This window comes from Micropterus salmoides, unplaced genomic scaffold (assembly GCF_014851395.1).
Source record: "Micropterus salmoides isolate LMB-PRFRI ecotype aquatic unplaced genomic scaffold, ASM1485139v1 Ms_hic_scaffold_8, whole genome shotgun sequence".
Taxonomy (NCBI): Eukaryota; Metazoa; Chordata; class Actinopteri; order Centrarchiformes; family Centrarchidae; genus Micropterus; species Micropterus salmoides.
In genome coordinates, this window is record NW_024044570.1 from 29,284,284 (window position 1) to 29,300,566 (window position 16,283).

The 16,283-nt window shown below is 39.8% G+C and overlaps 1 protein-coding gene and 1 long non-coding RNA gene across 3 annotated transcripts in view; one reads left to right on the forward strand and one right to left on the reverse strand.

The window, feature by feature from the left end:
- LOC119893533 overlaps positions 1–8,962 on the reverse strand; it is a 35,511-nt gene extending 26,549 nt beyond the window's left edge. The window contains exon 1 of the long non-coding RNA XR_005442812.1: positions 8,418–8,962. This is a non-coding gene — a long non-coding RNA (uncharacterized LOC119893533). The remainder of the gene's footprint in view (positions 1–8,417) is intronic.
- A 2,847-nt stretch (positions 8,963–11,809) lies between these two features.
- sf3b3 (splicing factor 3b, subunit 3) overlaps positions 11,810–16,283 on the forward strand; it is a 32,977-nt gene continuing 28,503 nt past the window's right edge. Inside the window, exons 1-7 of one of the 2 annotated variants that reach the window (XM_038705724.1) lie at positions 11,810–11,965; positions 12,618–12,758; positions 13,697–13,852; positions 14,199–14,369; positions 15,075–15,247; positions 15,539–15,680; positions 16,102–16,214. In XM_038705724.1, the coding sequence (XP_038561652.1) occupies positions 12,689–12,758; positions 13,697–13,852; positions 14,199–14,369; positions 15,075–15,247; positions 15,539–15,680; positions 16,102–16,214 (825 nt within the window). In that variant the 5' untranslated portion in view covers positions 11,810–11,965; positions 12,618–12,688. Of the gene's footprint in view, positions 11,966–12,617; positions 12,759–13,696; positions 13,853–14,198; positions 14,370–15,074; positions 15,248–15,538; positions 15,681–16,101; positions 16,215–16,283 lie in introns of those variants that run through there. The other variant, XM_038705725.1, reaches the window with a different exon arrangement.

A 16,283-nucleotide genomic window follows, 5' to 3' on the forward strand; every position in this document is an offset into this window, starting at 1 on the left:
AGGGAAACACAAAATTCAGGTGTCAGGTGACAAAAATCTAAAAATATAAGAGAAGGGAAAACTTGTCCGAAATAAAACTGTATCAACAAGTTGTGAAAGTTACTGACTGGTAAACACTTTGTGGTCCTTTTATAATCAGTAGCTTTTCTTTTTTAGCTTAAGTTAAATAAATTAGGTCAAATAAACCAAAGCATTTTTATTTGTTATTGAACATTTCTTGTTGCATGCTTTCGAGAACATTTTTAACAAATGCTTTCAGAAAATGCTTTTAAACAGTGGTGGTGGGGACATGCGCCAGTGTAAACAACACCGATGCGGACACGATTTTATCCTGTTGATGTTAGCCTGTGCTGCCTTTGGTCGCCATAAATGAACAATTAGCTTACCTGATATTATTGGTTAATAACAGCGGGCTAAGGTATAAAATTAGCAACATTACTGTATCTGACAGGACAGTTAATATTGTAAGCTAGCTTACCTATGTCTTACATCAGACTTGCTTTCCAGCGGACAGTTTGTTTGGCAGTTCAGCAGTAACATCCCAACATGTTCAGCTTTCAAGGCTCATGCCAGAATGGAGTGGCTCAATAACCAACCAACCAGCCAACCGACGCCCCCCCTCAAATATTTTCTCATCAGATCTGCACAAATCACGTAGGTGACCCATTTTGGTTTCAAAACGGCTAATTTCGCCGAAAGGTGAGGAGTTTGCATGCCTGAGCTTAAGCCTATGGCATTTTACACTGAATAAATTAGCCTAACGGTTAGCGGACTTTTAAACCTCTACTGATAGCTTAATAATTTACATATTATGTATACTAAACCAGGTGTGTTAATCCATGCTTTACCTGGTCCATGCTTGTAAAATATCTACAGTGTCCCCATCTTCTAACATATTACTGGATTCAGTGTTATGTAACATTATGAGTTGTCGTCAACTCTAGTAATTCACCTGCTCAGCTTCACACCATGTATGCATGATACACACACACACACATACAAACACTGAGACCCCCCCAGCGGCCATTCACAGCCCAAAGCAGTCAACCTGGGGGAAACACTGCGTTGCTGTCATCCTCTTGCTTTCTAAGATACTGTGTAAAGTGAATAATATGTGATTACTATTTCTTATTTCATGGCCATTTTGGGATAATACATAATTAAAAAAAATGAAGTATTCAATTTTAAAACTTCAATAAATGCAAGGCAACCCTCTAAGGATAAGTAGCATTGATAATGGATGTATGAATTGTACGGTTTGGAAAACTACAGGACTATATGTCTGTGAAGATTCTCAGTCATCCAGGTCATAGTTATCCAACGAAAGTTAAAGTCAAGGGCAACTGGACTTGGTTGAAGAGAGAAGGACTATAGTAAGTAAGTAAGTAAACTTTATTTGTATAGCTCTTTTCCCATACAAGAGTCACAAAGTACTTTACAAAAACATTAAGATATAAGAACAAAAACACAAAAGATAAAATGACCACCTGAGCCTCACAGAGAGGAAGTGAATTAAAAAGACAGTATGTAATTAAATACACAATAAATACACAGTATGAGATAAAACACACAAAGCTCGATCACCACAGGTCTTAAGGTGAGTGTGTGGGACAGACAGCAAATTTAGCTTATTAGAACTAAGCGAACAAGTTGATGACTAAGGTTGGAGTTTTTCAGCCACATATGCAGGAGCTCGACTGTGCAGTTCTCTTTTGAACTGGATCCTACATGTCAGTTGGCTCTAAGGTATTTTTCCTCCTGCTCAATAAAACTTTTTCTTGAATAAAATGTACAGGCTTGAGAACAAATGCCCAGCATGAGTAAATGGCACAGTACAAAGAAAACAGAAAGAAGCTCAGGGTGCTATGGTGACTGACTAGCGCAAGCATGGTCCTGGATGGTAAGCATGTAGCAACTATCTCGCCAGCTACAGTAGTACACCAGCTAGAACTGCAAGAAGATATTTTTGTTAGGACAGGTATTTGCTCAAATTTTATTTGCTGGATAATTCTATTTTAGGTCTCCTAAAACAGCGTTTGAATGACACCATGAGTTTGTCTGAATTAACACAAAACATTATTCATTCAGTTACAACGTCGCCATTGTTTTGATTTAAATTGTGTGTTCCTCTTTCTATGCTTTTATTAGCAGTAACTGAAGCCACTGATTAGAAACTATACAAACACAATGTAATTAAATGGACTGGCATTGTCTGTGTTTTCTAATCTGATCATTTGAGTGGCTATGTGATTTCTATTGGAAGAATAATTTGAGATACAAACAAAATAGCAGATAACCATCAATGATGTGGGAAACAAACAAAGATTAACACAAACAAAAGTTAGACTGTATTGATTTCCAGTAATTTATATAAATAACAGAACAGTACTGTGCAAGTACAAGGCTTTCTTTGGTTTTATACTAAGTGGTTATTAGCATTGATTCAACTACTGGTGTGAATAAAGGAGTTAAATGTGTGTGAGAAAGTTAAGCAGTTTATATTGATAGGATAAAGTGTGTAAGTGTATGTGTGGTTGTGTATGTGTGTGTGTGTGAGAGAATAAAATACGGTTACTGTAAGTAGTTCATAGTAGATAGGATTAAGTGTGTGTGTGTGTGTGTGTGTGTGTGTGTGTGTGTGTGTGTGTGTGTGTGTGTGTGTGTGTGTTTAAAAAATACATACTTTTTACCCCCTTGCTACTGCATGTGGCTTCACAAGCTGGAAATCAGCCTGGTACCTTTTGGTATCACAAGTCCTTCATGAAGGCCCATAAACTTAACTGCCCCGGAGGCCTTTTACCTAAAGGCTGTGTTTAAACTGGATGCACATCATACAATTTCGTCAGCTCATTAAGCACTCGATTTGCTGTCACAGACAAATTTGCACACACACACACAATGCCCCGAGCAAGCTTTCATGAAGACGTTTGGAAGTTTCAAATCTGTTTCTGATTTTGAAACTCCTAACTGTGATTGTAAATTGCATAACAGTCACCAAATTCCTTTCTTTTGGACGACCAACCACACACACCATAATCACACACCTCCTGTTGCATTTAAAAGAAGTGGCTTATAACTGTTTTTATTTTATTTTAGGGTGCCTTGTTGTGAGGGAACACACCAATTACTGAGTAAGGGTAGGAAATTAACATTAGCCACCTGCTGAACGCTGGTACATTTTCGGTAGCAGCTGGTTAGTTTGGTTTCTTTAATAGCCGTATTATGTCTTGTCAGTATTCAATCTGCAGTGGTAAGCAATCACATTAAAGTTAAAACATTATGAAATAGTAATTTAAAATATTTAACACATTTAGCGTTAAACAGCAGTGCCTACGCTTTGAGTTGGCTTTGCTCTGCATTCAAATTCAGTGCTGGAACTAATCCAAACTAACACTGCTAAAAATGCTATACGTGATAATATAGCATCTGTGTTCAGAGGTGCAACACTTTAACAGTTAGTTTGCTGTGGGCGGACTCTGCGGGCACTGCCGTGGTTGGCTGGTCAGAGACCCTGAGAAGGCTCATGGCATTCTACAGAAGGGATTTACATTTCAAATCTGTTCTCAGAATGTACGAAGGGTATAATGAGGAGTGTGTGTATATGTGTGTACACACACACCATAGTTTTAAAGGAAAGAATCCTATTAGCAACGCCTTGGCACTGAGCTTAGTCTGTAAGCTGATGTCTTATGTCCTGTGGCACATTCTAAGCTTGAGCCTTGCCCCGCTGTTTGTGTATTGAAGATCTGCAGGTTGTATTAGATTGTTAATATGTAAAAAAGCATATGCTTATGTTTTTGATTATATTGTCTACACATAAGTAGAGTTCAACTCATAAAAAATTGACTTGCATGCTTAGCAACTTTAAAGTTGCTCTTAAAAAACAGGATTACTTTTTTGCACAATAGAGCACCTGTCTCAATTTGGAGAGAACATCTGATGTTCTCGTATGTGAATAGGTATTATATATCTTGTCTTCAAATTTAACATTGACCACCACTTTTTTAAAATTTCATATCCTCAAAACAAGAGTATACAGCCACGCTAGTTGCTCTGTGAGGCGCAGCGTTGCATTGAGATAAATGCTAATGTCAGCATGCAAAAAAGCTCACAATGATAATGTACTTGGCAATATTGTTGCTATACATTCATGCCAATAAAGCTAATTTGAATTTAATGCGAAGTTGTAGATTATTTACAATGTTAGTTTAGCAAATATTGGCATGCTAACATTTGGCACAAGTAGTGCCAAACACAAAGTATAGCTGTGGCTGTCATTGTTTTTTTCCCCCAATACCTGAAAAAACTAAAGTATTGAAACAATTACTATTTTGACCTGATAATGGTGCCAACATTATTACAATTCATCCTCTGGGTTCCATGAATATCTGTGCCAAATATAATGGCAGTCCATCTGGACCTGGTCCAGACTCAAATACCAGATTGAAACAAGTAGTATGGTAGACCGGCCGACTGACAGACCGAGAACCACACTGCTAGCATGGCTTTCTAATAGTGGTGCGGCACATTTATGTGCAGGCCCTTTTAAATGTTGCTGCCATTGATACATTAAAAGCATTATTGTTCTACCTACATGTTAGCTTGTCAAAGATTGTTCTAACAACATGAAATGTAATCTGGTCTGAGGATAAATCATGTGCAGTGATTCATTAGTCACATCAAAGTGTGTACATACAGGCACATCACAAACTCTGTGTTTGTGCTGTGCCTAGTTTGTGCAAAAAAATCTTCAAATGTTAAATATTAAACATAAAGAATTATAAATGAGACTACTTGGTACATCAGTTGTTTACATCTAGTTTTTCAAATATGTATGCAGATGTTTTTGCTGATTTATACCATTCTGTAAGCATGTGTATATCTTAACTGCATAAATAGTTGTCAATAGTGTGACTAAACACATTTAGCATGGCTTTCCAGTTTTAATGTTGGTGTGGGGGTTAGGGGTAGCTTCAAGGCCACCAATGTTCCCTCCACAAAGGGCAGATTGTGAGTTTCACATCAAAATTATGATTTAGGGAGAGTGGATTTAAAGAAATGACTTCTGACAAACATAATGGTCTGTTCTGGCCAGCTTAGAGTAGGAAATATGGCTGAGGACTGCCTCAACTAGGACAGGGTTATGTTAGCCTATGCAAAAACACAGTGTCTGTACACGCATAAATGACAATAGAAGGGGTTTAGGTGTTATATTGGCCATGATTACAAAGCCAGGCATGCTTTGTTGCCGCAGCATCTAAGCTTCTTTTAAAGCCAGGAAAAATCCAGAATGGAAAATTGAGCATTGTGCTCAATGCAGTGGATACACATGTTGTGTGGCAACCTCTGCATTCATTACCACAGAACCTAATCAAAAAATAGTTACAAAAATGAGGTCCCAAAAGTGACATTATTATTAGAAGATTTACAATATGCGAGCAGTGGTTTTTAGCCTGTGGGGCTTGGAGCCTTCATTCGGGGGGAGGTAGATCATAGAAAGAGTGGTGGGGGTGAGGTGTGTCCTACAAGAGCTTCTCCACCGCTCTGCACAACAGTAACACAGAGCTGAGATATTGAGGGTTGCTGTTGCCTGTGATTTTACTTCCCTGGGTGACAGACGTTTCTGTTTATTTTTAACAGTTAGATGATTATACCAGGAGGCTAGGTTTAGGTTAAAGGTTGAGACAGTTCTCACTAAGCTAGCGTGAGAATGTTCCTGCTTACGTTTAAGCCCCTGGGTTTTCTTAGAAGTGTTGTTGTGCTCTTCTTAAAATATATATGGGATAAGAAGAGAGAAAAGATGAGAGAGGTGCTAGCTAATATACTGACTTTTAATTTAAGGCAGGTACACATTTAACACACCTGTAAAGGGAAGTTACGTCTGATAGTCATTGTTTCTCTAGCCATGTCATCAGCATAGAGTACAGTGAGTTCAATGGTTATCAAGAATGCAATAGAAACGTTTTCCCGTAAACGTCCTGAAAACTTATTTCCTCAATCAGTGAGGTTTTGTGGATGTGCACATGAACTATTCTAGCCTATTGTCACTGGTTAGTCTGACTTTGGCATGTTGTAGCCTATTACAAATACACTAAATCAATGATCAAGGAGGAGCTGTCAGGGCACACAGTTGTACTGTGTCAAAGGTGCAGGAAAACTCATGAATACACGGGGTCTGGTTACTGTCTGAGATATGCATCCTCCCTCATTACACTATCTTAGAAAGTAAAGTACATTTCACAATAGGGATGAAACAGTTAGTCAATTAATTGATAAAAATAAAAAATGGCCGCTCACAGAGCCCTCTGCTCCCGCCGTCACACAGACCGCTGCAGCAACAACGGCAGAGGAAAACACAGCTGGAAGGTTTTCATACCGCTTATCTGTCTTTACATTCTGAGGAATGTTAAAACGTTTTAACTTAAAAAAGAGAAAGCTGTGTGGATCGCTGGTGTGTGTGTCGCATTGAACATTATATCGCGGCAGTTGTGTGTGAGTTGAGTCTATCGATTTGCGCTATGGTAGCATTTTTCGGCAAGGCAGCATAGATCATCAGAACACCGACAACAGGCAATATGATCGACAAAACTGAGTTGAAATATGGTGATTTTTTTTTTTTGTGGTTTATGGTAAGATGTGGAACAATGATGTTGTGTGGTTGTGGCCTTGTGAGTAACTTATTCCATCTGCTAGGTTACGGTCGCAGTCTGAAGTGGCTTTGATTTGGATCACACTACCTTGTTTCTTACGACCCGCCCTTCTCTGCTTCTGATTGGCTAGTAGTCCTTACCTGGGAACTGCATATGTGCAACTCCCAACAAAGATTTTGTACAAGTAAGATGCATCACTCTGTAGCTCAAGAGCGTATAACACATAGGGTGAAAACAGGAGCTGCAGCAATGTGCAGTATGAGGAAAATATGGGTTTTTTTGAAAATTAAACCATGTAAACCTGTTCTGGTACAACCCCTAAATAAGATTTTTAACCTGAAAATGAGCATAATACCACCTCTTTAAGTAATTTTTTAAAGAAAAATTAGCTGTTTCTTACTTCTCTCTGTTCTATCATCACTGTAAATTAATTTTTTGGGATTGTTTTTTACTGCTGCTCAGATCTGCTACTGGCTTTTTTGCTTTACTTCCACGTTGGGTATTGGTCCAGCATTTCACTTGCACAACCAGCCAGCATTGTTTGACAGACAGGACCAGGCCTGGGCACAATGTGATTCTGTGCAACAACTTCTTTGTGAGCTAGTTACCCAGAAACCCCCTCTCTCTGCTATGCAAAGTCCTCTAAGTGCATTTTGCGGAAGCATGTATCCACACAGTCAAACTCATATGGGATGATGTAATCTTATAAAAAGTAAGTGCGTTGACATTTAAATGTTAGGGAGCCACAGATCTTATCTAGAGTACATTTGCAACAATCATAGTCAAAAAAGAGAGAAGAGAAAAGACGAGACGAGCCCCTTACAAGCTTCACCTTGTTTACAGAGCAGCTGCCCCTCCATCTACTCTATCCTTCACGGCACTCCAACTGCTGTTGTCTCTTAGCAACACCTCCAGGCAAATCAATGGAGGGGAAAAGAGACCGACAGAGAGATAAATGAAGGGTGAGAGGACAAAGAGGGGGGAAGAAGTGGAGAGAAGTGGCGAGAAGGGCAGCTGGGTGTCAAGTGAAAAAAGAAAAGCAGAAGGGAGAGGGGGGCGCAGGGAGTGAGGAGAGGGGGAGAGGTAAAAAAAAAATAAAAAGGCCAGAGAGGGCAGGGAAGGTGACTGAAGGAAGATGGTTGAAAGAAGAGAGAGAGGTTGGGGAAGAGAGGAGGGAGAGAAAGAGGAGGAAAGAAAGAAGCATGCTCCATGTCAATATATTTAATGTCATTTGTGAGCAAAATGTTGGTAGACTACATTTTGAGGTACAGCTTCTTGTTTTCTGTACACTGACAACATTTCAAGGGAAATACTTTACAAAGAGTATGGTGCTGACAGGAGGGTTCACTCCCTACATAACATCTGACTTCAAAGTAGATGTCAGACGTTTTTTTACTGTAACTTTTCTCCCCCGACATTAAAACAAACACGTAGCAGATTAAATGTGGGACTCAAATTTAACTTAGTTAGAGCTCACAGTTTGCCCAAGTGCCCACGCCCAACTGTTGCCCGTGGGGGAAAGAGGACAAAAGAGGCGAACATAGTCAAGCAGGTCAACGACAACAAAACCCCTCCGGCCGGGCAGAGGGGGATGTGAGGAGCCGATGGCCTCCGACAGAAGCAGCAGACACTGGAGGAGGAGAACGATGCCTCCCTCTTCATCTTTACCACCACAACAGCAAGGTTTAACCGAGCCGGGCTTCTGCCCCCAAACACCCGGTGTACAGACAAACTGGCTGCATATCATTAATGTTTTCAAAGGCTCACCTTGCTGTGCCGGTCGTATTTTGGGTGAAATACTAAATCAGCGTTGCTTTCAACAACCGGTCCTTTTTAGCCTTGCTCGCCGCCGCTGCTGCTGCTGCTGCTGCTGCTGCTTATCTCAGGCAACTAGCGGTCCTCGTCGCTCATGGCATGCATACAGTCACGTTGTCTGAGTCGAAATGTGTGGGTTTCCCACCACCTCCACTCTTTCTGGATGCAAAGTCAAACGAGCAACGGAATTTAAATGAACCTCGGATAACGGGGAGTGGGGAAAAAACACGTTAGCGGTTTCAATCTAGCTATGCAAGACCAACGGGGGGCGGTGGGGGGGGGCAGATGATGAGGAGGCTAAATGCCGCTAACCCGCTCGCTAACAAGAATGAATGATGAGGCAGCGTCCAATACAAGAAGAAGACCGTGGACTGAGCCCCGGGACGGCCCTCAACGACGAGGCAGGCAGGAGGGGCAGGAGGCGGCGTCCATAGGCATCTTCCTGCGAGGGTTGGTCCCCGTACCCACCGCTGTCAATTAGCACAGGGTCTACAACTTCCTGTCGTGCCTTTTCACAATTAAAATTCTTTTTAAACCTACAGTGTGTACAAAGATGTTACTTTAAAAAAGAATTAAATACTTTAAAATCATACCTGCGAAACCATAAGCCTATGCTGAATGCCATCTGTATAGACCTACCATGTGCATGCACGTGTACACATGCATACACACAGTAAATACATACATACATACATACATACATACATACATACATGCACACATATTTTATTCCTGTCTTGCAATATTATACAGTAGCTATTTCCTATCGTTTTGATCTTCAGTAAAATCTATACAAAGTCCTACTTGTCCTACATTCTGTTTTGTTGCAGCAATACATCAATTCGTAGTGCTAATGTGCTTCAAATGTCAATTCTGTTTGGTCACATCATGACCAGCCCTCTCTCCCTCTCTACAAATATAAACGGCAGTTTTGTTTTGTATGCCTAGCTGAATATCCCATTCCTGAAAAAAAGTTCACTAACAATATCAATATCAGTATCAATTTTATTTATATAAACAACCAAGGTTGACCAAGGTGCTTCACCGGTTAAAATACAACAACAAGACACTACTTACACAGTAAACGTACAGCAATCAAACATTATAATTATACTATGACTCTTCCAGTTCTTAAACAAAACCTGCTTCTTCGCCATTGGCCTATATGCTAGACTGACATATCTGGAGCTCCACAGTCCACTAAATAAGTGGGTCACCTAACAAATAGAGTTTAGGATTTGAATAAACATTTTAACTTGAAAAAATCAGAAATACATTTATGGACCTTCCACTAATAAGGGCATTCCCACAGCACATCATGCATAAATGCTCCTCTAATCTGCATTTTCTATGACTCTAACTTTGCTACTTTTACTTTTTGATAAAAGTCACAGGTAGCCTCTTGATCAAGTTAACTCCAGCTTTACAGTAACAATTGTGTGAATCCCTGGAAGAGCAAACCCACTATAGCTAAAGGGCTGTGGGTGTTCAACTTTGTATTTGAAGTCCAGACCTCAATGAAACTTTGAATATTTAAACATTGATTTAATCATTCACATTTGTTGATTCCCTATCCTATGCTCTTAATGGGTTTACTAATTAGGCTAAGGGTTGCATTGACTTGGCTGAAGAACTAACCACTGCCTTTGTGATCCACACCAATCATGAGGATAAGAACCCTCTTGAACTCACTTTATTCTCACCGTATTTTCAGGGCCGAGTTCATCCATCTCTGGGCCACGTTATGGTAATGTTGTCCCCCCCTGTCTGCATTTCTGATGCATAAAATAGATGCACAAATAGTAGATTACTATTATCAGGGACTTGCTGAAACATAACACTCTCAAAATGTGATACAAGGACATCTTCACTTACAACCAGTACTGACAAAAAGTGATGAGTGAAAAAGTGTTTCTGCTTTTCTCCAAATCTCGTACTGAGAAATCACATGACAACAAGAGAATGAGAGTGAGAAACAAGTTCTTCTTTCTTCATACGGGCAACTTCTTTCCTCATATTCTAAGTATGTGTTATACACTCGCAATAAAAGGATGAAACACTCACCATGTTCATAAAACCTCACCAGTCACCAAGGTCAGCATGGCACTTCTGCAGAAGTGGTTTTTCAGTGTTTTGTTTAAAAATGGTTGACACAATAATGCTCACTTGGTTGCCAAAACAATTCTGCTCAGTTTCATTTTCTGGTTCACTCAACACATTAAATGGACCATGAAACTGAGAACCCATCAAAGCTGATTTAATGTATTGTCAAAAGACTGGTAGTCTTCTTAGAGTGCATCCAATCCAAACATAATTGAGGCCAGTGTTTCAATAGTCCACCTGATTACTATATCTTTTGTGTCTGTGTGTGTGTGTGTGAGAGAGAGAGAGAGAGAGAGAGAGAGAGAGAGAGAGAGAGAGAGAAAGCATGCACATTGCTTATTTCCAGACATCAGCGTCAATTGTTGTTTTGCACCATCATGACTACCACACCACCCTGAGGACAGACAGACAGTGACACACAGGCGTGCGCGTTTACCTATGTGGCACATATGCACACGCACGCACACATACACATAAAGTGAGTTTAGTGTAAGTAAATCAAACTACCTGACTACTGACTCATTGCATTTTAGCTCCATAAGTGTCATTTCCAACATATCTTGGGGACAATGCAAGAATGTATAAATACCTTAAACACAATGACTGTAATATTGTGTTCAGATTTTCAGTGAGGGAAATACCATAAGATGAAACTGATCACATGCTTGACACATCTGTTGACATCAGTAGAATTTAACATACATTTTGTTTAACTGTATGTTTACTTGTGTTAGATTGAGTTACGGTTGGACCTGACATATTTTAAGAGCACGTGTAGGCTATTTAAAATATCATTTTATCATGTAGTTACTCAGCAGGATTTGTTAAGATATGGAAATTGTTAATGATTGTGATATAATTGAAAACACCATAGGAGGTTAGAATGGCTCCTAATATTGCAGACGGGTGAAGCTTATTAAATGAAGGAAAAAACAATATCCAAACAATTTATATACAGTAGTAAGATAGTCGCTTTCAAACACATCAGATTCAGATTCACTTTATTAGCCATTTGCAGTATAAAACCACATTGGAAAAGAATATGCAAGAAGCTCAAAGTGCAATGTCACCACATAAAAAACATAAAAGACATAACATAAAACAGACAAGCAATTGCCACATAAAACTCTACATGCATCCTATCCTACGATCCTATGTCATGTTTCTCTGTATTGGTCTTGAGGTCTTTGTCGAAATCTGCTGGAGATTCGGCGCCACTACAGCGTGTCTCAGATTTCTGTCAGGCATTTTGTGGGTCACCTTACATGACGGCGTTTAGGCTGACGAAGGACCCACAAACGGCGGCTCATCGTTGGCTTGACGGATTTGCAAGGGAATTGTTTGTACAAATAAAACTTTATCCGTCCGAAATCTGAGTCATCTTATCTAAGACGCCGGTAAATATGTTATTATGCAAATCTACATGTTCTCCCTAATCAAATGGATATTATATGCATGTGAAGTGTGAACGGACTTAAGTTATACAGCGAGAAAATAAAGGAGTGCGTCAGGCAAAAGTGGCGCTTTCTATGAATGGGCTCTCCGTCCGTTGAAAAGAAGTAAATGATGTAACTGTGTGCACTGTTTTTAATCAACAACAAATGGCATGGTGAGAAATTGGTAATGTAGCGCGAAGTTACCTTGGATTAGCAACAAAGGAGCTACGGTAGCAGACAAAGTAACTAATGGGTACTCAGGCTTAGCATAAAGTTCGCCTCGTAGCTAAGCTAACGTTAGCAGTGTTTGTCGGTCATGGGCATAAACAGTAACGTTAACACCACAAGTCTACGTGCCCAGCAAGTAACGTATGTTAACCCTCTACTAACCCTTGATTGCTTTACTGCGAGGAGTTTATTCGTTTTTGGAAGGTCACAAATGCTAACTTCCTCAAGAGTGCATACTCTGTTCAGTCTGAGGATCCCTCTTAAACAGTCTTCACAGTTACACACTGGGACCAATTAAAAGACTGTGGGAAAGAAACCGTTCACAGTATTAACAGACATATTACTGTACTTACCTAGCCCTCTTTGTTGTTCATTTCTGTGACAGTTTTGAGCTAGGCTAAGTAATCTGCTTTCGGCCCCCGAAGAACCTTGTGGGGAAGCCACAAAAAAGGAGCCATGTTTCTGTACAACATCACCCTGCAGCGAGCCACGGGCATCACTCATGCCATCCATGGAAACTTCTCAGGTGAGATCGATGCCTATCTTCTTTTGCCTTCCTATTTGGCTGTGTTATCATCAGTAGTCACCTTTCTCCTGATCAACAGTAAGAGTAGAGTTTAAGACCACCACTTGGGGATTGGATGGTCAGAGCTGGTTTTAGAGCCGGATGTCCATTCATTATAGGGTTGGTGGTATAGTACCTGGCTTCTCCTGTCCACATGGCATTCATGAGACCTGAATTTCTCCAGATGTGCATATGTGGAAAAATTGTGTTGTTTTGGACAGAATGTATGAATGTAATGCACTCGTTTGTCTGCTTCTTATAAAATGGTGTTTAGTTAATTCTCCTTCTGTCTGTTGGCCTGGTAGCATTCTGTACTTATTCTCTATGCCTGTAATTTCTGTTGTAGTCTTTTACAAATGCATAATTTGTGTTTAGTTTGTTTGTATGCCAAGTTGTGATTATGAGTTTTCATCATGTGATTGCTTTTCTCTGGCTACAGTCAGGAGAGAACGCAACACCTCTGAATGTGATACCAAAACAAATGTATAGTATCATTTTCTGGTGGATTCAAAACGATTGCATGCAGGCAATATTACTTAAACTTAAGGTCTTGCTGTAATTGAAGTTTGATTTTTGAACTCCAAAAAACTTTCAGAAAATGATATACTCAATTTGGTTGTCCTCCTTTTGATATTTGCTAGATTAAATTGTGATGATTTTAACATAAAATAAAATAACATGTACAAAGTACAGTAACAAATGCACTAACGATGCTGGGTTTCCAAAACAATTTTATTTCTGTGAAAGGGGAGCAGATTTTGGTGAGAAATCCTGTAGTATATGAGGATTTCAGTTGCCGGGCTTGAACCATAACCACCTTTCTGAGAGAAAACCTACACAGCATTTCTTTTCATTTGAAAACTGACACATGCTGAAAAGTGATGTTTGCATGTTGGTAGGAACCAAGATGCAGGAGATTGTCGTTTCCAGGGGAAAGATCTTGGAATTATTGCGTCCAGATGCCAACACAGGAAAGGTGCACACTCTGCTCACAGTGGAGGTATTTGGCATCGTTAGGTCCCTGATGGCGTTCAGGCTCACAGGAGGAACCAAAGGTACGTAGCCAAGGGTGCATGCATGTGTGTGCGACTACAAACATGGCTTATTATATAGTTAAAGACACTATTCAAAAATGTATTTTTCCCCTTGATGATCGATTTTCATGATATACATGGATTGATGCATGTGCAGTGTTAGCCACTGTTTACACATTCCTCTACTGAAGGGGAAAAGTTTCCCTCTAACCTGACATCTGTGTTTGGGACAGACATGTTCAGCCACAATTTAATGACCTCACAGAAACGGTGTATAACCTGTGTATGGGGAAAAGGCAGCGTTCTTTGACTCCATGTAAAACCTTTTTGTTTTTTGTATTTATACATGTTTCATGTGTGTTTGTAGACTACATTGTTGTTGGAAGTGACAGCGGTCGTATTGTCATCCTGGAATATCACCCATCAAAAAACATGTTTGAGAAGATCCACCAGGAAACGTTTGGAAAGAGCGGCTGCCGGCGCATTGTCCCCGGACAGTTCCTGGCTGTTGACCCAAAAGGCAGAGCTGTTATGATAGGTATAAAGTAATATCAACACGTTAAAATGTTTGTATGAATCATACAGTTGACCCAAAAAGGAAATGTCAGTATCTGTCAGATAGAAGACAGATAGAAGTTAAAATGCTTGCAGAACACACATCTCGTGTCCAACACATTTTACATACATAGTTTAGATACCGTTTACTGTATGTGTTGCATTTCAAAACTGCACTGTAAATGAGCAGTGCCGGCCCAATTAAACATTTTAAATGCAGTAGATATAAATATTAATTACAGCTCAGTTGTGTTAGACTTGCTGTATTGCAGTGTACAGGTTTCCCAAAAAAGGAATTCATCAGAATGTATTGATTTGTAATTACAGGCATGTGGACCTCCAAAAAGGGTTGAAGATTAATATTATTTATTCTTTGCAACCCACTTTGATGTTATATACAGTTCCAATCATATTTTTGGCTGTCAATGTCAGCCTATACAAATAATGGTATTTAATGTAGAATATATCTTTTATATTAGTCTGCATTGGTTTTAGGTAAGTGATCCAAATAAACTGGTAACAGACTGTATAATCAGGGATCTTTGAGCGCAACCTTCAAAATAGTGTATTACTTGTATATTATGTATTCTGTATGCAACAGTTAAAAAGTTAAAGGGCAGCCATGTATATAAAAACTGCAGTAACGTAAGTTAAATGAAATGAAGCCTTTTCTCCCCACCCCGTCTAGGAGCGATAGAGAAACAGAAGCTGGTTTACATTCTGAACAGAGATGCAGCTGCAAGACTGACCATCTCATCTCCGCTGGAAGCCCATAAAGCAAACACACTGGTCTACCATGTAGTTGGAGTCGACGTCGGCTTTGAAAATCCCATGTTTGCCTGCCTTGAAATGGACTACGAGGTAAAGTCGTGAAAACTCAAGTTTCTGCCTTAACATAACTTGTGTTGCAGATGTGATGAGTTTGTCATGTCTCTTCTCTGACTATCACTGGAGAAAGATTTAAAATCTCTGATCTCAGCACATGAGTTTAATTTTGAAGCACCATTGGTAAGAAATATTGAATATCCTGACAATGTAAACATTTTTTACCCTTTAGTTGTTGGTTAAGTAAGCTATACTGTGCCTGACAGTGGACTGATTGAATAAAAAAGACACAACTCCATCCTGTATGTTGCTATTTGCTCTTTCCAGGAAGCTGACAATGACCCGACAGGAGAAGCTGCCGCCAACACGCAACAGACGCTCACCTTTTATGAGCTGGACCTCGGCTTGAATCACGTGGTCCGCAAGTACAGTGAGGCTCTGGAGGAGCATGGAAATTTCCTTATCACTGGTAAGCATGTGGTTGAACATGATGAAACAATAATAATAAAACTGGCGTTCAATCAGCTGTCAGTGTTAAATTTAGCCTGAAAGACCTCCTAGAATATGCAAGTTTTTAGGATTTGATTTGTTTTTGAGAAGAAACTATGTACAGTACATGAATAGCTTATTAGATTATTAATAATACCCACAACAAAGTGTTGTAGATGTGATGAGTTTGTCATGTCTCTTCTCTGACTAACACTGGAGAAAGATTTAACATATCTGATCTCAGCACGGGTTTACTATCACAGTCAGACACATTAAAGAGCAAGTTAAAGGAGTAAAGGGAAACCTTGGATTGGAAAACCGAGCCCATCCTGCTTTTGTAGTCCAGCTGTTTTCACTGTAGTCACCGTCCATATAAAGAGAAACATATCCCCTCTGTCTAGTTCCTGGTGGTTCAGATGGGCCCAGTGGAGTTCTGATCTGCTCTGAAAACTACATCACATACAAGAATTTTGGAGACCAGCCTGACATTCGCTGTCCCATCCCACGACGCAGGGTGAGTCCTAAACATAATACACAATGAAAAACAACGCTTTATGCTAAGAGCATGGCATCAACATGTGAC